Below are 21,466 nucleotides of genomic sequence, written 5' to 3'. Positions count from 1 at the left end.
AATACATACTACAGGCTCTATAATTCCACCTTAGATTTTCTACAAACCTACTCGAAATCAATCTTAAGAACCAACTAGAACTGCAAGAGTTATATTATAGACGTAACGCTGGATTGAGAAAGATGTCAAGCTGGGTAATTATGAAGGAAATGAAACAGTGAATTCGAATTTGATAGAAATTGCATAGGACTTTATTCTTTGTCGAAGAAGTAATCAATTAAATAAAAATTTCTAGAAACTACTGACATATAATTTAGTATAGTTTCTTAATCAGATTATGGCTTCATCACCAAATCATGCGCCCATTTGTTCCGCGGGAGCAGCAGATCTTTTGCAGGGTGTCACGATACTTGGCCTTTTTTGATTGGGCAGTGATACTTTCAGCAGTTATACAAATATCAAGACAGTTTTATAATTTACACCCTATTGTTTGTCTTTATTATCAGAATATTCAAATTTTAACTATGCATTTCAGTCACCTTTCAGAAATAGAAAAGAACAAAGGTTTAAATGCAATTTTCTCCATGTCAAACTTTGTTTTGTATGGTTGTACCTCTTCGCACTTTTTACTTAATTATAATTATTAAAATTTTCAACCAAAATTCATAATTTTCATGCCTTTTTTATTTTAACACGAATTCAATTATATAAAATAAATTTAGAGAGGTAAAGTGATTTTAGAATGAACGTATTGAACCGAAAATAAAATATATAAATTTATGAAGGATATTTCTGAGATAAATAAAATTAAAATATGAACAGGGTATTCATGAAAATAAGGGCAACAAATAGGGTGTAAGTTATAAAATTCTTTCCATATTGTAGGGTGTTAAATGATAACAAACTCTTATTCGGATCTGCGAATACCCCAATCCGACCCGGTCGTAGCCCTAAACACATCCGACGATAGATAGCCGCCTTCCATTACTCCCTTTTAGGTTTTAGGTCGCCCCTCCTCCTTGCTTCTCACACATCCACACGAGCACGTCCTCCTCTTCTCGCCTCCTTCCTCCTATTCGATCACCCGATCCTCCCATCCAGGTATCCGCTTTCTTGCGCACGAATTTTGGCTCTAATTTCGTAATTTTTGGTGATTATTTCGTCGCAAGAACGTTTTTTTTTTTTTTTTTTCTTTCCTGTGTTTCTTCTATAGTCTTTCTATATTAGCTGTGGAGATTTTAGTTATACCCTTTGGTTTCGGATTCAATAGTTGTATAGGTTGTTAATTTTTACTTCTCTATGGTGTTTCTCCTGGTTTTGTCTTTTCCCAACTTACTGGATCATCTTAGAAGTAGTGAGGTTTAGGACTTGTTGGTTAGGCTTTTGGTTATGAACATGGATGGATAAGTTTGTTTCGCGACCTATTCAACTTGAGAATCCATAATGGCATGTTCTTCGTTTGGGTTTTAGTTTCAAGAATCTGGCATCCGGTTTAGTATGCTGCACCTATTGTAGTTTGTTTCTGCTACTTGATAGCCTTTTTCCCTTTTGATTCACGGAGTTGAAATCCTTTGGATGTGAAATAAGAGTTATAATTAAATAGGTTAGGATTTTTCTCTCTCGTATATAGAGCTTGATTGTGGATCTACAAGTTCTGATACGGGCTCAACAGCTTATGAAGTTATGATGTAATATTGGGGACTATGCTGATTTCTCAAAGTAATTGCAAATATCTTTTACCTAAAAAATTTTCTTTGTGCTGGATTGATATGAAGATATACTCTTACAATATGAATTCGGGCCATTTGATGTGTGGGTCTGGGTCTGTGCAGTTTTAGCTAGGTGGATGATATAAAGCTAGGGGCAGGTGAGTTGGGAGTGGGAGAGCAAGTGGCTCAAGCCCAAATTGGCTTTGCCTGAAGCCCTGAACCTTCGCTCTCTCCCTTTAGCAGCACTCAGAGTATGTGGTGTTCGGTGTACCTGACATTGAGCAATTATATGTGATAATAGTATGTAGCAATGGTTGAGAACCGTCTCTAATATGCGGGTGGTAGAGCCACCATACTGCACATATGCAGTTGTAGACACATATACAGGTGGCCATGTGGTCTAACAATAAAGTTTCAAAGATTGTATATATTAATTTGCCCATAAATATTTTTTTACTATTGATGAAATTTAAATCACTTATGTTTCTTTGTATCTCTCTTTGTTGCATGCCTATTTCATTCAGATATGATTTATGTATAATTTCTAATTAGCTAATTGTCAATAATGTGCAGTTTGGGTATCAGAGGATCATCAGGTGTGAAGTCTAAGGGCTGTTGATTATCCTAGGGTGTTTTCTGTTCACATTGTGATATATCTTGAAGTTCTAGTCAACTTTCCTTTTAGCGTGATGGATACCCGTCAGAGCTGTTTATTGATCACATATTCTCCTGAGATCCTAAATGGAGAGCCTGTGTACGTGTCATCAAATTGTCTCCCTGTTAAGGCAATCAATTTTGAACCTGCTGGTCATGCATTTCATTTCGCTGCACTTAAGCTTCTTGGCTTTGGGGAGGAAGAAGATGCTGAAGCAGATGATCAGAGTGTTTCATCGGATGACAGAGGTCAAGCTTATAACCAATCTTCAGATTCCTACAGCAGTAAAGGCAAGAAGAAGTCTGCTGGAAGTAAACAACAGGACCATTATGCACTTTTGGGCTTGGAGAATTTGCGGTTCTTAGCTACTGAGGAACAAATAAGAAAGAGTTACCGGGAAATGGCTTTGAAGCATCATCCAGATAAGCAAGCTGCTCTTCTTCTGGCTGAAGAAACAGAAGAGGCAAAAGAAGCAAAGAAGGATGAGATAGAAAGCCATTTCAAAGCTATTCAGGAAGCTTATGAGGCTCTAATAGATCCTGTCAAGAGAAGGATTTATGACTCGACAGATGAATTTGATGATGATATCCCAACTGATTGTGCTCCACAAGAGTTCTTTAAAGTTTTTGGTCCAGCTTTTATGAGAAATGGTCGTTGGTCTGTTAGTCAGCCTATTCCTTCTTTGGGAGATGAGGCTACTCCTCTAGAAGAAGTGGATAGGTTCTATAACTTTTGGTATTACTTCAAAAGTTGGAGGGAGTTCCCGCATGCTGATGAGTATGATTTAGAGCAAGCGGAGTCACGGGACCACAAGAGATGGATGGAGAGGCAGAATGCAAAGCTACAGGAGAAGGCAAGAAAGAGTGAATATGCACGGGTTCGGACTCTTGTCGACAATGCTTACAAGAAAGATCCAAGAATCCTTAGGCGGAAGGAACAGGAAAAGGCTGAAAAGCAGCGGAGAAAGGAGGCCAAATATTTGGCGAAAAAATTGCAAGAGGAGGAAGCTTCAAGAGCTGCAGAAGAAGAAAAAAAGAGGAAGGAGGAAGAGGAGAAAAGAGCTGCAGAAGCTGCTCTTAATCAGAAGAAGTTAAAAGAAAAGGAGAAGAAACTTCTACGCAAAGAAAGAACCCGTTTGCGTACGCTTGCATCATCTATTTCAAAGAACCAGTTTGATCTGTCAGCAGAGGACGTAGAAACAGTGTGCATGTCGTTTGAGATTGAACAGCTCAAGCAACTTTGTGATAAAATGGAGAGTGTCGATGGAGGTGAACGAGCTGGATTGCTGAAGAAGGCCTTAAATAAAGACAGCTTGATCGGTACAAAACAAGGAAAGGACATGCAAGTAAATGGTTCTGAGAATTCACCATTAAAAACCAATGGCACAGTAGGACAAGGCATGCAGGGCAGCTCATTAAGCAGTTACGAGAAAAAAGAAAAACCCTGGGGAAAGGAAGAGATTGAGATGCTAAGGAAAGGTATGCAGAAGTATCCGAAGGGAACAGCGAGGAGATGGGAGGTTATCTCAGAGTATATTGGTACTGCAAGATCAGTTGAAGAGATTCTCAAGGCCACGAAGACTGTGCTTCTCCAGAAGCCCGATTCCACAAAAGCTTTTGATTCTTTTCTTGAGAAAAGGAAACCAGCACCATCCATTTCTTCACCTCTTTCGACCAGACTAGAAACAGGTCTGCCTGCTAAGGGAACTGCCAATGCATCTCCTGGGGCTCCTGTGCAGTCTGTAACCACTGATATGACCAACCAAAAATCAGAAGATAGAGTTGTCTCAGCTCCCAATGGAGCATCTTCTAGCACCGAGCAGGACAGCTGGTCTGAAACTCAAGAAAGAGCTCTTATTCAGGCCCTTAAAGCTTTTCCAAAGGAAGTAACCCAACGTTGGGAGCGTGTTGCTGCTGCTGTTCCTGGTAAAACTGTAATACAGTGCAAGAAGAAGTTTGCCTCAATGAAGGAGAGCTTCAGAAGCAAGAAAAATGCTGAATAGCGCGTTGGTAGGTACTATTCAATGATGCAAAGGCCTCTATTGAAGGCTATCCAGACCTGACAGTCCAGTTCATTTTACTGGTCACAAGTTGCTGACATCATATTGAAGAGAACTATTTTTTGTGCTGCACCCGTGAATCCACAACTCCCCTAATGAGCTGATGCAAAGACCTTGTTAAAACCTGCAGAACTATACTTTTGTTTTGCAGTATCACTTTATTGTCCCAAGGAACAGAGAGACTAGGATTACTGTAGTAGATGCACTGGATATTTATTTCTAGTGACATCTTACACTCGGATCTCTGTACTCAACATATATTCTGATTTTAGACTATCAGATAAAAGATTTCTCAATATTTTGTTTGTATTGGTGATACGGCTAGACGCCGTCTTAGACCTTGTGTAATGCGAAGAATGGTGCATAAGCATGTCAGTAAGCTAAGAAATAAGTTTTTTGCGGCGTATCCCTTTTGTTGACATCTATTGTTATAAAATGTCTCTATTTGAAAGTGCTTACTTGTAGTTTGGTGTGTAAATTATCATTAGTTGGGGTTCAGAATTATTATTTTTGGTTGGCTGCTTCGTCTATAAATATCCATTCTAGCTTTGAAGCATACTTTCTTGTTCTGGGTTTGTATTTTATGTTTCAACTCTTATGATTGTGTTAGTGTGAATAGTCTTGGTTCTTAAGTTTTGCCAAAGAAAAGTCTCAGAAATTTAAACATGGAGATATACGTGTGTTCTAGTTGTTCTGATTCATTTTTTGTGATGCCTCGTACTAATTTTCACGTACTTTGTTTATTAAGTTGATATATATATTGAGTATGTATAGCAAATAAGATAGTACATTCTACGTATGTGTTGAAGGGCCTACCAAAACAAGTGATAGAACTTATATAGATTTCATCTTAACAACATGGAAAACTAGGATTGGCAAAGAAAATGATTGCAGCCCAAGTAAAGAGATTTTATAGAATTAACATTATAACTCCATTTTTAATAGCTTACCAACATTACCCTAATGAAAAATCCATATCTCACAGCAATTCAGCTATCATGTCTTGTCCTTAAATCAAAGCGATGCCACAAGAAAGTGGATCATACTTTCTTCTTCTCGTCAATTAAACTAATTACCCACATTTAGATCAACAACTAGATCCACAAACTAAAGTTAAAAAGAGTAATATCTTGCTTTGAATGATAAAGAAAAATCTGGGCATGTGCTTCATAACCAAAGTTGTTGGATGGATAGGGTGGGTAATTGAGAACACATAGAGACACTATCTGGACTAATAAGCATTTGCCTATGGGTGGCAAAAGAGACCTCTCTGATCTCATAATGGTCCCAGCAACATGCCATGAATTGTTATTCATGGATGTCACTTAGCATTATGATGAATCCCTCACATTACCTGCTCACAAGCATGGGAGGCAGAGGAGGCACTTTTGGATACTTTAATGGCAGTATGCAACAGAGAGTGTGTTTGTGTGTAGTCCTACTCATTTGGAAGAATGGTCTGGTGACGAAGCTACTAAGTGCTGAAGCATTAGAGCTTCTATAATCTTTAATCTTTAATCTTTAGATAGAACATGGTAATTGTGGTGGTTTAACATCACACAAACTTGATTAGTTTTAGGGGCAGTATGATGGCAAGTAGCTTAAGCTATTAGATATATCATTAACTTTTGATGGATCACATTACAACCTAGGAGTGCAGAAGATTGGGGGTTACTGTTCATCATCTTCCTAGAATCAACCAACAACCATTGGTGCAAGACAGCTGAAATCCACCCAAGATAATGGCAAACAAGTATGGCAAGCATTCCTATGCCTCAACTCACTCAAAAGTTGAGGCCAACTATCCCACCTATAGATACAGTTCATGTATGTATAAATTTATTCATCTTATGTGCTTAATTGAATTCAATCTCATAACTTCATGGTCTCATAACCAAAATTGCTATGCTTAAACACCCTTTTTAGAATGTTTATAAAATGTTGGTCAGCATAGCATGGCTTTTAATCAAAGATGCCATTAGTTTGCATTATATTAAAAAAAGGCAAGGGTACATTTATAATTTATTCTAGAAATTAATTGGTACTCACTACTCTGTCATCATTTATAATTCTGCAAGCTTTAAAACCTCAAACTGAGACTTATTCAACCAATTCTCAACTCCCAAGTGGATTGATGTAGGAGTGCCTGCAGAGGATGTTGGTGTTTAGTCTTCACCAACATTTAATTTCCAAGAGTTTTTCTACATTGAATTCTATGGCTCATTAAAACAATTAATAATAATAATACTAAAGGAACCAATCGAGATAATCTCACCCACTATATTCCAGCATTCGTATCAATCATGCGATCTAATTAATTCAGAATATTACGTGATTACCCTTTGTGAGTAAACTAGCAATAGTCGTGGGTGTAGTTATAACTACTCCGTAGTATTTTAGAGGAAAATAAAAAAGGGGGAAAAAAATAAGGTCGTAATGCTAAACAGAGCACGAGAAGACTCGGATTGGTTTCTCCTCTATTTCTCGCGATTGTTGCGGCGGAGAAATTCTCTCCTTATTTATCGCGAGATAGTAGGAGACGGCAGGTGGGCCATTATCCCACGCTATTCTGGGTAAATTCGCCGGAAATTATTATTCTTTTTTACTAACTTTATTTACCTAATTTGGGTAATTATGTACTAAATAGACCGGATAAATATTATTTATTCGGTAGAAACAAACACAAACGACAGGATTTATCTTTATTCTACCGCATAAATCGAAGTACCTTAGTAATAACATATTATTTTCTTGGGCATTATGAATTCGATCTTATTCCAACTCTAATTTTTTAATAATAATGCTCAATTATATTCGCTTCATATTTTAGGAGAAATTTTTAAAAATATATATATATATATAACATTATGAGAGATATTATGAGTTTAAATTCTTTTTTATGAACATCACCGTGATTAGCATTAATGACACATTAGAATATATGGGGTATAATAACAGTGAGTAACAAAATACGAGTATAACTATCTATCTATTTATCTATCCGAATGTTCCAACTATCGCGATAAGATACAAAAAGGAGAAAATGGCCAATTGATTAACTCGTGTCATCTCATCTTATCTCACCGCTATATCACCAAATAAGCCGTCACGAGCAAGCGTACAGAGAGGGAAAAAGAGGAGAGGAGACGAAGAGGAGAGAATAAAAAGTCCACGGCGTGAAGGCGGAGAGCTAGAGAGAGAAAGGAAAGAGGAGCGGCAGTTTACTCTTTTAGAGAGAGAGGAAGAGAAGAATAATCTTTGCGGCCGACGACGACGAATGTTCTTTCTCGAAGAAAGGAGAGGGAGGAGAAGAAGAGGAAGAAGAAGAAGGAGATCCCTAAGCTAAATCGTAGGCGTAAATGGAAGGTAAAACCAATCCAAGCCTCATTTCGTGCTTTTCTTGGAGGAAAAATCGAGTTTACTGTGGGAAAGATTGCAACTTTTTTCCATCCCAGTCTTTGTTCTTTGAGAAATGATCTTCTGGGTCTGTCTCGTTTTGGGTTGGGATTGAGTTCTTCGTTGGATCTGTTGTTCTCCTTGATGGGTCCATGATTTTTTTCGGTGTTTTGTAGTTAAAAAGGAGTTTTCTTTTTGTTATTTTATGGTTCCGGCGCGTTCTGGGTTGGGGAAAGTTGTGCTTTTGGAGTTGAATTGGGTTCTGAATTCTGGGGTTTGGTGGGATTGAGAGCTAGGGTTTGCTTTTCCTTTTCTTTGTTTTGTCTAAATGGAAAGCTTGGAGTGCAAAGAGTTTGGTGGGGTTTAGATTTTGATCGTATTTGTCTTTATGATTGCGTACTATCTTGATCTGCTGGTTAAGTTCTACCCTGACAATCGTATCTGTTATTGATTTGAGAGCTTCTAATAAAACTTGAATTAGAACAGCAAAGAAATTTTTGTTTACCGAATCACAATTCATGTCTGGTTAAATAATAGTTTACTTTAGCTTCTTGACTTTTCTGGTGTCACCATGAATCTCTTAATTGTATGAACTAAGCGAATTGCAAAGGGAGGAAGGGACATTTAAAGCTCGCCAATCTTCTAATATGTTTGAATTTTTGGCTTCAGCCGTCTCTAAAATTAGGCAAGTTTCTAGCTGGATGTGGCTAGGGTTTTTTTTTTTTGGTTGACAAAAGTGGATGTGGCTGGGTTAATTGACTAGTAGCTAAAGTGAACTATATTTAAATTTTTGGCTTCAGCCGTCTCTAAAATTGGGCAAGTTTCTAGCTGGATGTGGCTAGGTTAATTGGTTATTGTAACTGTTGTGCTGAGATTATATTAACACAACGCACTTGGTTTCCTTTATGATATGATTGAAAGAGTTGGTTTTGTTGATCGGTAAATATTTACCATCGATGTTTCCACCTGGATATGCAATGCCGTATATGATGGATAATAATCAGGGAGAAAGGAGTTAATTTATATTTAGTGAGATTCTATAGCGGCAAGTGAGCCCTGATTTATATTCCCCATCTTCTACCCAAGTTTCTCCAAGTCTCATTGCATATGACTGGAGGCCAGTGAGCCATGCAAATTATAGCAGTTTACTGTTGCCTTCTTCTCTTCGTATTGTCACATGGGTATGCTGCTGTCCTTTTTTTTTCATATCTTCCCTTGTTAGAGAACTTAATTGCAGATAGAAGATAAAAAATGTTGTGCAGGTTGATGTCATATTAATTTCTAAAGGCTATGATGAAAAGAGGGGTTCTCTTTCTGAAACTATTGTGGTCCTCTTTGACAGATTTAACACATAAACAATAAGGGTAAACTCATAGCTTCGTCATTTTTATTTGAAAAATATTATAGCTACCAGTTTACGAGGGAAACATGTTCTTCTCTGTAATTCCATTGTATTCCATCTTTATGGCTTGTCTGTCATCTTCATTTCATTAGTGCATTTCTGGTGCTTTTACAATTTAAGCCTTAAAATTCATTTTCGTGGCCTAGCAGGTGGTTCCCCTGATCGTACATCAATTGGATCTGGGACAAAAAGGTCTAGCATATCCTTGCGAAGTCGGCAGCGTGGTTCATTGTCTTCAAGTTGCAAGGACTTTCTTCGCAAATTTGTGGATAGTGAAATTCTGAATGAGAATCTTCAAGATTGGTTCTCAGGAACATCTGAAGAATCAGGATTCAGGAAACCTGCATTTGATGTTCCTTTTGAGCTCACTGAACTGCAGAACTTTGATTATGCTCTAGAAGGTGTTTCTTTTCAACAGTTAGTGCGGATGCCAACTGCTCTTTATGCATCAACATCTGATGCTGTCGAAGCTACTGCACTCCTTGCAATTGAAGATTTTTTACATGCAGGTATGAAGGGCTTGTGGGAGACCTTTTGGGGTTCTGATGCGCCTATGCCCTTGTCAGTTGCATGTATACATAGCACAAGCTCCAAATTTTATCCTGCTGAGAAGGCTATATCCAGTAGGAAAGTTGAAGGGATATGTGCAACAGCTATATTGCTAAAAAGTGGTAGTCGGCATGCACATGGAAAATGGGATCAGATTCTGGAACTAGCTTTGTTGAGGCCTGACATTGGCAGTCTCCAAGTGCAGAATGATCAGCAGCCTTCTCACTCTGCTTTGGGGGAAGCTCTTTTCTTTGCTCTTCGTGTTCTGCTCTCACGAAGCCTTAGCAGATCATCGACTTCTCTTTGCAATTCAAATTGTGTTTATGTGCTTCTTGTTGATTCACAATATGGAGGGGTGATAAAAGTTGTAGGGGATGTGAACAAGTTGGATTTTGATGTTAATAATGTCTATGAGTGTGCCGCTGAATGGATCAAAATGCATGCCAGAATTTTTGTTTCTCCGGTTGATAGAATCTGGAACAAGCTTGGAAATGCTAATTGGGGAGATATCGGTACTCTCCAAGTTCTCCTAGCAACTTTCCACTCTATGGTTCAGTTTTGTGGAACACCTAAGTACTCGGTGAAGGATCTATCTACTGAACATAGTTCACGCCTACAGAGTCGTAGAACAGAAAGACAATTGGTAGATCCGCGTGTTAATGGAAATGGCCTGTTCCGCTTCCAGCAACGCAGTCATTCCCCTGAAATTGTGGAAGTGCATGAAGAATCTGCAAAAGTTGAACCTGAGGAAACTTTGAAGCTTGAAATAGGGTCGGTCTTATGGATGGAAGATTCAAGTTGGCAGAAGGGTTTCCAAATCAATGAAATTTTAATTGATTGTGGATTTCCTATTTACAGTGCCACTCCTGTAGAAGAACCAGGAAGGACGCATTTGTTGTATGTTGGGTCCAATCCTTCCCATTTGGAACCTGCATGGGAGGATATGAATTCATGGTACCAAGTTCAGAGACAGACTAAGATATTAATCCAGATGAAACAAAGAGGTTTATCCAGCAAATATTTACCTCAAGTTGTTGCATCAGGGCGCATGATTCACCCTGACCAATGTGAAAAGGCTAACACTGGTGGAAGATGTGATCATCCATGGTGTGGTACCCCAATTCTAGTTACTTCTCCTGTTGGTCAGACTGTTTCTAATCTTATAAGAAACGGCTTGTTTGGCCCTGAAGAAGCTCTGAGATGCTGCTATGACTGCTTGTCTGCTCTTGCTGCTGCTTCCTCAGCTGGAATCAGGCACGGCGACATTCGCCCTGAAAATGTGATCTGTGTAAGCAATGGTGCGAAGCATCCTTTTTTTGTACTTATTGGGTGGGGTCATGCTGTTCTGGAAGAAAAGGATCGCCCGTCCATGAATCTACTCTTCTCCTCTACATATGCTCTTCAGGAAGGAAAACTATGCGCAGCATCTGATGCAGAGAGTTTAATATATCTACTTTATTTTTCATGTGGCGGGGTCCCCCCAGAGTTGAACTCAGTTGAAGGGGCACTAGAATGGAGGGAGTTGTCATGGTCCAGAAGAGTCATACAACAGAAGCTGGGAGACATCTCAGCTGTGCTTAAAGCCTTTGCTGATTATGTTGATAGCCTCTGTGGGACTCCTTACCAATTGGACTATGAGATATGGTTGAGAAGGCTGAAGAGAACAATTAATGAAGACCATGGGAAGGAGATTGATACGTCAAATTAAAATTTCAATAATCAGATTGAGTTGGAGAACCTGCTCTTATTTGGAACAGTCGTCACTCTTTGGGTCATCATTTGCAGATGCTTTTACTGTTTATTTTGGATGCATACTTGGTGTTTCAAACAAACTGAGAACATTCCAGAATAATCGTCAAGTAGATATTGAGCCCTGAGATTCCTTCAGTCGGATATCCGATGAGAACAACTGTGGAATGTCACTCAAGGAGGAAGTTAAAGTGAATTTTTTTGAACGAGGATTCGATGAGCTACTACTTGATGGAGCTTAATGTCACTGCATTTTGAGATATTTGGTCCTCATTTCTTTACCACGGTCTCATTGTGGACTCCAAAAAGTCCAAATTTGCTCCAGGGATGAAGCTCAACTTCCATCTGTAACCAATCAGTTCCATTAGTTTTGTGGGTCTCCAGTTAGATTCTTAAACGACCTGATAGGTTTTCTGCATTAGATATTGAGATCTGTTTTTGTTGATTAATTTTCTTCTTAACTATTTATTTGTATTGGGAAAGGGAGTGGTTGTAGTTATTTGTTGGTGGTGCTGTGGTGGAACCGTTTTGTGCACAAAAAGAGTGAATCATTCAGTGGACATAAGATCCATCTGTATACATTGGTGCCTGGTTCTTTATTTCTGAACTCGCAATTGTTTTAGACCTCTTTCTCTAATATATATATATATATAATGTTTATCTTTCTTTACCGATCTTTCTTTGTGATGCGAGTTTAAGGAAGATAATTTTGTTGATTCTCCTCTTGCCCATGAGATGATTAGAAAGAACTCGTATATCTTAGGGACATGTTTGTCTTCTCTTCACCTCTGCATTCTTGCTTCATATATTGTTTGAAGATCGATGTTAATATGACGAAGACTATACTTTCTTGCTGCTGCTCACTTTAAGACCACAATATCTGACAAAAGAAAAAGAAAAAGAGAAAAGAAAAAGAAATCCAAGACAATGAGTCAAGCGTGAGGGAGGTAGTTCTTAACATTGATTAATAAATACCATCACCATTGCCTTGTAGCGTAGGAACTTCTCTCACAGGTAGCAATATATATGAGGAACGATTCCATATATTTATTCATTCATAACATCAAGGGGTATAACCTGTGATTTACGAATGTGAGTTTGATTAACAGGTTTACAGTGGCTAACTTTGATCATTTTACATCAAATTTCTAATTAAAACCTAGACCTAACAACAAAGTGATGCTATAAATAAATATTTAGTAAAATATAGGATTCAAATAGTAAATATTAAATACAGCGTAAACCAAAAATACAAAGTTTTAAATAATTTTTTTTTATTTTTATTTTAAGAGGTGTAAATAAGTCGAGAGGTCGAGCAACCGGACTACAGCTTAAGCTCAGTTTGAAATTAATTTTATGCCTAGATTGGGATTCTTAACTCAAGTCAATCCAGACTAAACCTAAGCCTAAATTGAGCTGAAGTTAAAAGCTGAGTTGAATCGAGCTTGAGCTAAACCAAATAAAAGCTAGGCTAAACAAAATCTATTATTCAAGTCAAGCCAGACCAATCCCAAACTGTCTAGACTTCTTCAAGCTAAGCCTATATATATATATATAACAATGCGGTCGTGTGTACCAGCGGCGGTTATGGGAGGTTGTCGCGATTGGAGAGACCTGCCTTGCGATGTCCTCGGCCTGGTGTCGACGAAACTGACGGTGATCGAGTACGTGAAGTTTCGCCAGGTGTGCCGGTCGTGGGCGACCTTCGTCCGAGACGTGGCAACTGCATCCCGTCAGTTCCCCTAGCTCCTCCTCGCCGGCGACGACGGCGAGCGCTTCACCTTCCTGAACATCCCCGACGGGATCACCTACACCCTCCCCGTCCCCAATCTCCGCCGCAAGTACTGTGTCGGCTCCCAGTTCGGTTGGCTCGCGGTCCTCGACCCCTTGTGCGAGCTCTCCCTCCTCAACCCCATCACCGGCCATGAGATTCCCCTCCCCTCCATCACCACCCTCCCCAACGTCAGCGCCAACTACGCTCCGGACGGCTCGGTCTCCTCCTACTCCTACTCCTACTTCGGCTGGCACGGCAACTCCCCCGGCAACTTGACCCCCGCCGAATTTCGGGGCAACTCCATCATCAGGGCCGTGCTCTCCTCCAGCCCCTCCGCCGGCCGCCCAGATTTCACCGTCATCGGGTTCCTCACCTTGGCTTCGAGGATCATATGCACCCGACCGGGGTCAGGGGAGGACAAGTGGAACTACTACGACGAGGTGAGCTTCCAAGACGTCGTCTTTCACCGCGGCAGCCTCTTCGGTATATGAGACTATACCTGGTGAGCGATTCGTCGTCAGGTGATCTCCTGCTAGTTTTTAGGGAAGTCGACTTTGATGAGGACATGAATATCAAGGCCAAGCGTATCGAGGTAATGAAGATGGATCCCCATGAAAAGCTTGGGTGGCAAAGCCCTGTTCATCGGCCCAAGTTCTTCCAGCTTGCTCACCGCCAAAGAGGTCCGTGGTCTGAAGCACAACCATGTCTACTTCACTGATAACTGGTGTGCGACTTACTCTACAATGATGATATAAAAGCACTGCCACGCGATGGTTGGAATATATAACTTAGAAGATGCAAGCGTCCAGCCTTGTTATGCTCCCGATCATCGGTTTGATTGGCCTCCACCAATTTGGATTCAACTTTCTATGCCGAAGGTGTTAGATTTCTAAAGGGATGATAAGAGTTCTTGCTGCTTCTTGTTTTCGGTTATCTCTTTGGTGATCCTCAAATTTAATTGTGAGACATTGAATGGCATAGTTTAGTCTTGTGTGACATTTTACTTTTCAAACTATTTGATCGAACCACTCTTTCATCTTTCCTTCTGTTTAATCTAATATACATATACATATATCATAATTGTGCTATATGTTTACTATTTTCTCCATACTTAAATTGTGAGAATTATTTCCTGATCATAAGAAAGTAATCAGAAAATCTCTTTCAGAAAAGATCAGCGAAGAAGAGTGCCTTTTTACTGGCAACTTACTAATCCAGTACACTGGCCAACCCAGGGGCAATGGTGATTGAACTTGATCTATAGAGGAAAAATAATAAGAAAAGCCTGATATTCATTCATCCTACGGTTCTATGATCCTAATTCGCAATCGAAATGGACAGGATAATCATGATAAGTGCTCAATAGAAATTACCCAAACTAAATGATAGAAAAGCTTAACCAACCCTTGCATTGTTTCCCTTCAAAACTTGATAAAGTCGTAGACTCAATTCAAATTAAGGTTGGGCATGTGAATGGAAGAAGTGGGAAGAAAGGTTTCTCCAATTTCTTCTCACCTCTCTTTCCTTTTACTTTGTGATTCGAATTAAATTCAGCTGCTCTTCACTTCACTATTTTCACTTGCTCTCCCTTGGATCAAATGAAGAATGCCATGCTTTCTCCAAAGAAAAGGAATTTAGAAAAGCTGGAAAAAGGAACAAAATAAATGTAAGATTTTGTTCTTTGGAAGAATATGACACGCTATGAACGGCAACCTAAGTATGGATCTATCTAATGAACATAGTTCGTGACTGAAGAAGGATCTACTTAAGCATTGTTCACGCCTACAGAGTCGTAGATAGTTCGTGACTGCGATTGCCGATGAGTCCTCAATATCTTCCCTAGCCAGCTCCAGCTTTGCTCGGACTCCGATAGTGTCATCTCCTCCAATCCACCCTCACTCCCCCCCTTGATTGTCCGGCAGCTCAATACTTCTGAACACCTAAGTACTTACTAAGTGAATGAGCCATATATAATGAACATAGTTTGTGATTGTTTGCCCCTGCAGAGTCCTCCTAGAACAGGCAATTGATCATGAACTCTTACTGAAACATGTTATCATTAACCAATGCACTATAAACTGCTATATAAATCTGCATCTTACCTTCCTACCATTATGAGTCGTCAATCGTACATCATTTCATTTGATACTCCTAATTCTGATTTCCTGAATACATAGAAAAAAGGTGAACAGAGACAGAATATTGAAGAACATGACCTCGTGTCCTTGTGGAAAATGAACCATGACCGAATTTGAATTTAGCCATCAGTCAAGCAAATCTCCTCACTAGATCTTTCATTTGAAACCATCTTGTCTCCATCTTCGGCCTTTCCATCAACAGCTGCTACCTTTGCGCTTCTGCTGCTCTCATTTGATTCTTGATCAAAAGGAAGAGCAAAAGAATTTACCACATTTTCTTCGTGCCTAGACGCGTTGATAGAGTCGCCATCAATGGAGCTATAGTCGAGGTTTTGCAGTTTACTTATGATTTCCACATAGCCAGGTAATGCTTCAGTATGTCCCAATTCTGTATCAAACTTCTCCTTTATGGAAATGTTAACATCTCCAATATTTGGAGGATAATATCCAAATGCTGTGTCATCAGGAACCCATGAACGGAAATCGATCAATGAAGGAGGGATCTTTGAAAAGAACAAGTCTGCAAAGTTTCTAAGAATTCCCTTTCTGTATGGATTCTCCCTCTTATCATAGCGATAACGGAAATGCTCATAGGTTGTCTGCAAAGAGGATAGCAATTAAGAGAAAAGCTATCAAAGGTTTACATAATTATCTTAATCTTCCAATGGATTTAAAATTAATCTATCTTATTAGAAGTTTGCATGTCTTCTTTGCTGTACTGATGGAGAAAATAAATTAGTTCCAGCTTCACTAGAGCTCTTCGAAATGACCACAGGTTAGTATGTTGTACATAATATATGAATCAAATAGAAAACAATGAATAAGAACAAGAAGTTACCTGACTTTTGCTGACCAGATACAAGTGAAATACAGTGATTCCACCAACAAACCAGACTGCTATGGAAGTGTAAACAATGAGCACAAGCGACACAACCTCGCCCGTCATGGATTTCCAAATAGAACCACCATAATTCTTCTTTTCTCTTAGAATGTTCAGCCATGAAACGGTGAAGACGTATATGCAAAGAAAGGTTGTTGTTGATACGAACAAGAAGAAAAACTTGTAGTTTCTCTGCAGCCAAGATTAGTAAAGCAATTATGCGATATGTTCACTATTTTCTTCTCGGAATTACTTCTTGATCAGAAGAAGGTAATCAGAAATCTCTTTCAGAAAAGATCAGAGAAGAAGTCTATGACTCTATTTATTGGCAACTTACTAATCCAATGCACTGGCCAACCCAGGGGCAATGGTGATCAAATTTCTGAACACAGTTGTTGCAGATGGAACAATGCGAAGTACGGGGCGGGCGGTAAAGAAGACATGTTTCGCAGTATTTTACTCTTATAGAGTGACCATTTACGATAACTTCCTTCGTTCTTGGTAATCTCAAATGAGGGGTTCTCCCATGGTTCCACTCCATAGATGGAGTAGTGACATCAAACACCTCATCTGCTTCCGGTGCTCGTGTGTTTCTCGGTACTATACCTGGGTCTCTAGCAGATGTCATGAAGAGGAAAACCAAATCCTGCATTATTCATCAAAAAGTTTCACCTCAAACATACATAACACAATCTTGATCAGTACATTATGCATTCAATTGTTACTAACCGATATTAGAACCACGACGGCTACAAGTAGGAAAGGATATCCAAGAACCGACGGTCGGTAATTACTGTCCTCCGTGTGCGGCATCCTATTATTCATCACAATTTTAGCTATTACTTGGTAACAAAAGACGATAGTTGGACTGGCGATTAGTAGTGTGGATAGAATCAACGAGGCTGCATCTGGACCAAATACTAATCGCCCGCCACACAAGAACCTCTACAGAGGAAAATAGAAAAAGGTAAGAAGAAAAGCTTGATATCAGCATCATAAATTTGAAAATTCCATTCATCTTATGTTTCTATGATCCTAATTCACATCGAAATGGATAATAGGATAATTATGAAAACTTTTCTCGATAGAAACGACTCAAAGTAAATGATTGAAAAGCTTAACCCTTACATTGTTTCCCTTCCAAACTTGATAAAGTCGTTTGACCCTCGTCTCCGCAGGCATTCCTTCCATGTATGTAGGAACGAATCAAAACTTATTTCTAACGAAGACCCAATTCAAATTAAGGTGGAGGTGAGAAGATAAAACAGCATCTGGATTGAAGAAGTGAGAAGAAATGAGAAGAAGGTTTTTCTCCTATTTCTTCTCACCCCTCTCTCTCGCTCTCTCTTTCCTTTTTTTTTTTTTAAACTTTGTGATTCGAACTATTTTTCTCTTGGTTTCTCTTGGATCAAACGAAGGATGTTAATCTTATTTCCTCTGTCTCCATAGAAAAGGAAATTAAACAAAAGGGGAGGGGGGAGATGAATAAAATAAGATTAAGATTTTTGTCTTCGGTTGGAAGAAGGACAGGTAATGGGCGGCTATCTCCATTGCTGCAGCTGTTTTTGCGGGAGAGAGACAAATTAGACAACGGCTTTAACGGTGCTTTCTTGTACAAGAAAATAGTTATCTTTATAGTTTAAAATTATTAGAACGTTTGTTCAGATTCTTGGGTTCAATTTTAGAAAGAAAAAATATACCTCCCTCCGTTTGGTGGTTTAGATTTGAAAAATGTTAAGGCGAGGAGGGGAATAATTCTTAAGTATATGTAATTTTTTCGAAAGAACAGGGGTTAAATCGTAAGTTTACTCCTTATTTTTAACTATTTTCATTTAGACCCATCAATTTTAGAAAATATCAAAATACCACGATTTTCAGAAAAACAATCTAAGTGGTGAGAAATTAAAAATAAAGGAAAGATCTAAGATTCTATATAAATATGATAGGGTGTGAAATGAAAAAAAAAATGCATGTTAGAAGAATTCAAATAGAGGATGAGTTGGCCACCAACTCCACGCCAATCAATCGACGGCAGGCGAGCGGACCCCACATACGACCCGATCCAACCCGACCCGATCCGATCCGAGATAGACAAGTGCCAACCCAAACGCAACGAATCCGATTACTACTTTCTGGAAGGCAAACCACTCCACCTACATCCATCTTCCCTTCCCTTCCCTTCCCTTCCCTTCGAGAAAATTTCCAATTTAGGGTTAGGGTTAGGGTTAGGGTTTGGTTTACCTCCACCAATCTCCGGCGACCTCTCTTTCCCCTTGCCCTCCATGGCCGTATCCCGGTCTCTCCTACTCCTCTCCCTCCTCGTCCTTTTCCCCGTGGCCTTCTCCCAAAACCTAGCTTCGGTCGTCGGCGGCGGCGTAGAGGAAGACGACGACCCCTGCCCCGCCCAATCCGACGGCGGCTATCCCATCTCCTGTCCGATTAACTGCTTCCGGCCGGATCCGGTCTGCGGCGCGAACGGCGTCACGTACTGGTGCGGGTGCCCCGACGCAGCCTGCGCCGGCGTGCGCGTGGCCAAGAAAGGGTTCTGCCAGGTCGGGAATGGCGGCACCGGCGTCGTCTCCGGCCAGGCGTTTCTTCTCGTTCACATCGTGTGGCTCATCGTCCTCGGATTCGCCGTCCTCTTCGGCTTCCTTTGAAGAACCGGCCCTTGATGTTTGCTTTCCTGATCTCTCGGTGCTTGTTGTATGAAGGGTTGCAGAGAGCTCCATTGTATTACTCTTGATTCTTTTCCGTGTAATTTTCTTGACACATCGGCAGTAAATTTGTTCTGATTCTTTTCTTCATATGAATTTCTTTCTTGGAATTATGCAATGTTCGTAGATTTGGGTCAGATTGCGTTTTAGTTGGGTCGCCTGCAGAAAAAGTTGTCCGCTGTGTTAAATAAGTAATATTTTATCGGATAACAAACCTTGAAGTTGGCTTACTTGGATTTGTAGTCATTTTAGCATATTATGGCGCAGTAATTTTGTGAATTTGTAGTGATACAAATAGGTAAGTTGTTCTTGGAACGATATGATATAATGAAGCAAGGTCAGTCTGCTAAACCTTAAGTAATTCTCTGTATGGTTTCTGCGATATCTTTTTATTTGGGTTGATTATCTTCTTTGAAGCAACCGCAAATTAGATTGTAACTTTGTTCATACTGTTATTTCCTTATTCCTACTTGTTGATATGTTAACCGTGGCAGAGAGGGTTAAGATGATTTGCCAGGTTTGGAACCATTGTTTTGTGGTGCTATTATATTGGTCTTTCTACATCATATTTTGAAATGTTTTATATGGTCGAATATTTACATAAAACAGAAGCTAAATAGCATTGCACAAGCTGCACATATGCTTCTTGGTTATAATGGTTCTTTAGTTGCAAAATGTAGTCTAAACATTTTAAGAACTATGTAATGAGCTCGCCCTGATGTATTTCTAGTTCTACATTCTTACTGATTACAGTAAAAGCTGTAAGTTATCAGGGGAAATTACAGTTACCCCACCATTTGGTATTCTTCTATGTTGCAGTTTTGATTGATCCAATTTGTATAATCTATGTTATTGTAATTAAGATCTCTAATTGTATTTTGATTTTTCTATTTTGTTGATTTCATAGCAGTAACCTTATACTACTAAAGTTTAGCGGTATGTTTCTCTACTTATGTGCATTCGTATATCATAGTTTCAAATATTTTTTATTGGAAATATATAAATTCTTTTGCTCATCAAAGACAGGTCCTACAAAGTTTCCTTTAGTTGCTTTAAGAATAGTTAAGGAAGAGCCGGCTGCTTTAGCGATTATATTGCTGAATTTTTTTCAGTTAATTACTTTCAGACTGATACAGACAAGGTTTCCTGGATCAGGTGTATGTGAGTGCAGTGGTTATTTGTGGTGAAAACTGACCATAAGTTATTTCAGAATATTAACTGGCATGGTAGTACATGGTTGTCAACACATTTTTATTATGTTACTACTGTTCAGATTGTTACCTCCCAGATGGATTTGTTTTCATTTGCTTATTGTTTATCCTGCTTTTCCTGATGTCAGGTCTATCCGTCTATGCTGATGAACAGGCTTTAAAGTTTAAAGTGCAAATTCTTTTGCTTCCACTTGTGAAAGTTGTAGTTGGTTGGTTGCTTTAAGTGAGGCTCTCTTTAGAATTCATATTGCTCAAAATTGGTTATTTTCGATCTTAATCAGTTTCCTTAATATATGTATGTGATTCATATTGGCTGTTATATCTGTCGTCCTACCTGGCGCTCTTCTGAAACGGATATGCTTAGCCGTTGAATGTTAATGTTTATGAATAGCTTTCTTTCTATTCTATTGAATAGGAATTGTAAGACCTGGATATTGGCATTCCTGTGAGTTTCTCCGCTTCTGGTGCTAGTCATCTTTTGTAGGAAAAATTGTACATCAGTATAGTACCAAGAAAGGGATAGAACATGAAGTGCACCAGCCTGCCTGTATTCTTTGATTCTAGTGGCTCTGCTTTTATGCACATTCAATATTAATGCATCTTGTTTGTGTTAATTATTCTTATGACATGTTAATTTTGATAATCTTTTTTTCATTCCTAGTATTATTATATGAATTTGGAGAGCTAAATTGTGATGAAGGAAGTGCTTTCTTAATTTTACTTCTCAAGTTTAATTTTGGTTTTCAACCATCATCATTTCATGTAAAGTCTTATTTGTTTTGAGTTTAAGACCCTGGTTCAAAGACTTTGAAACTAATTCAATAATCGACCGTATTTTTATGTCTAATTAAATTTACTCTTAAAAAATTAAGAATAAAAAATATAACTAATTAAAAGTTCGGAATTTTTATTTCATTGTTATCCATACGGCAGGGAAGAATTCAAACACTGTGGACTCCTGAGATACAGTAGCTGTCAGAACGCATACGTGGCTCAACCAATCACTTAATGCCAATTAATCTCTCTTTCTCGCTACGCCCACTTCCAGTGGCACACGTGGCGGGGCCCAGTTAATAACTCGGTGTGTCAACTGTCAACGTGGTAATCCAGGTGACACCGCTGTATCTATGTATGCGGGACCCAACGGGCTGTCATCGTTCTGAAGGGCGGTTTTCAGACGCATACGTGGGAAGTATGAGGACGCTCGGACGATATCATCATCTCCCTTCGGGTGGGAATCGGAGGCTTAAAGAGGAGGGACCGAAGGAGGAAAGGGAGTGGAAGCCGCTT

At 39.3% G+C, this 21,466-nt stretch overlaps 5 protein-coding genes across 6 annotated transcripts; 4 read left to right on the top strand and 1 right to left on the bottom strand.

Moving 5' to 3' along the window:
• Positions 1–881: 881 nt before the first annotated feature.
• Positions 882–4,835, top strand: LOC140761049 (uncharacterized). Its single transcript, XM_073098227.1, has 2 exons — positions 882–1,041; positions 2,223–4,835. Exon 2 carries the CDS (start codon positions 2,339–2,341, stop codon positions 4,304–4,306), a length of 1,968 nt encoding a protein of 655 aa, XP_072954328.1. The 5' UTR covers positions 882–1,041; positions 2,223–2,338; the 3' UTR covers positions 4,307–4,835.
• Positions 4,836–7,491: 2,656 nt separating this feature from the next.
• On the top strand, positions 7,492–12,129 carry LOC140761723 (uncharacterized). The gene is made up of 2 exons (XM_073099169.1): positions 7,492–7,729; positions 9,311–12,129. Exons 1-2 carry the CDS (start codon positions 7,723–7,725, stop codon positions 11,416–11,418), a joined length of 2,115 nt encoding a protein of 704 aa, XP_072955270.1. The 5' UTR covers positions 7,492–7,722; the 3' UTR covers positions 11,419–12,129.
• Positions 12,130–13,019: 890 nt separating this feature from the next.
• LOC140761298 (uncharacterized) lies at positions 13,020–14,052 on the top strand. The gene is made up of 2 exons (XM_073098570.1): positions 13,020–13,142; positions 13,206–14,052. The coding sequence occupies exons 1-2, from the start codon at positions 13,020–13,022 to the stop codon at positions 13,722–13,724; spliced, it is 642 nt and encodes a 213-aa protein (XP_072954671.1). The 3' UTR covers positions 13,725–14,052.
• Positions 14,053–15,126: 1,074 nt separating this feature from the next.
• LOC140761456 (probable protein S-acyltransferase 1) lies at positions 15,127–17,676 on the bottom strand. Of its 2 annotated transcripts, XR_012104574.1 has the most exons (6): positions 17,380–17,676; positions 16,981–17,196; positions 16,589–16,897; positions 16,210–16,443; positions 15,336–15,970; positions 15,127–15,246 (listed from the first exon to the last, which is right to left on the bottom strand). XR_012104574.1 is itself a non-coding variant. In XM_073098784.1 (5 exons), exons 1-5 carry the CDS (start codon positions 17,440–17,442, stop codon positions 15,491–15,493), a joined length of 1,302 nt encoding a protein of 433 aa, XP_072954885.1. In that variant the 5' UTR covers positions 17,443–17,676; the 3' UTR covers positions 15,331–15,490. The 2 variants fall into 2 exon arrangements, 1 of the variants encoding a protein (XP_072954885.1); XM_073098784.1 differs by lacking the exon at positions 15,127–15,246 and having other exon boundaries at positions 15,331–15,970.
• A 690-nt stretch (positions 17,677–18,366) lies between these two features.
• LOC140761194 (uncharacterized) lies at positions 18,367–19,061 on the top strand. Its single transcript, XM_073098414.1, has one exon. The coding sequence runs from the start codon at positions 18,534–18,536 to the stop codon at positions 18,906–18,908; it is 375 nt and encodes a 124-aa protein (XP_072954515.1). The 5' UTR covers positions 18,367–18,533; the 3' UTR covers positions 18,909–19,061.
• Positions 19,062–21,466: the final 2,405 nt, after the last annotated feature.

Source organism: Typha angustifolia, chromosome 6, assembly GCF_048772165.1.
Source record: "Typha angustifolia cultivar Huaian chromosome 6, ASM4877216v1, whole genome shotgun sequence".
Classification (NCBI taxonomy): domain Eukaryota; kingdom Viridiplantae; phylum Streptophyta; class Magnoliopsida; order Poales; family Typhaceae; genus Typha; species Typha angustifolia.
Note: the sequence above shows the minus strand (reverse complement) of the source record. Positions and strands in the feature narration are given on the sequence as shown.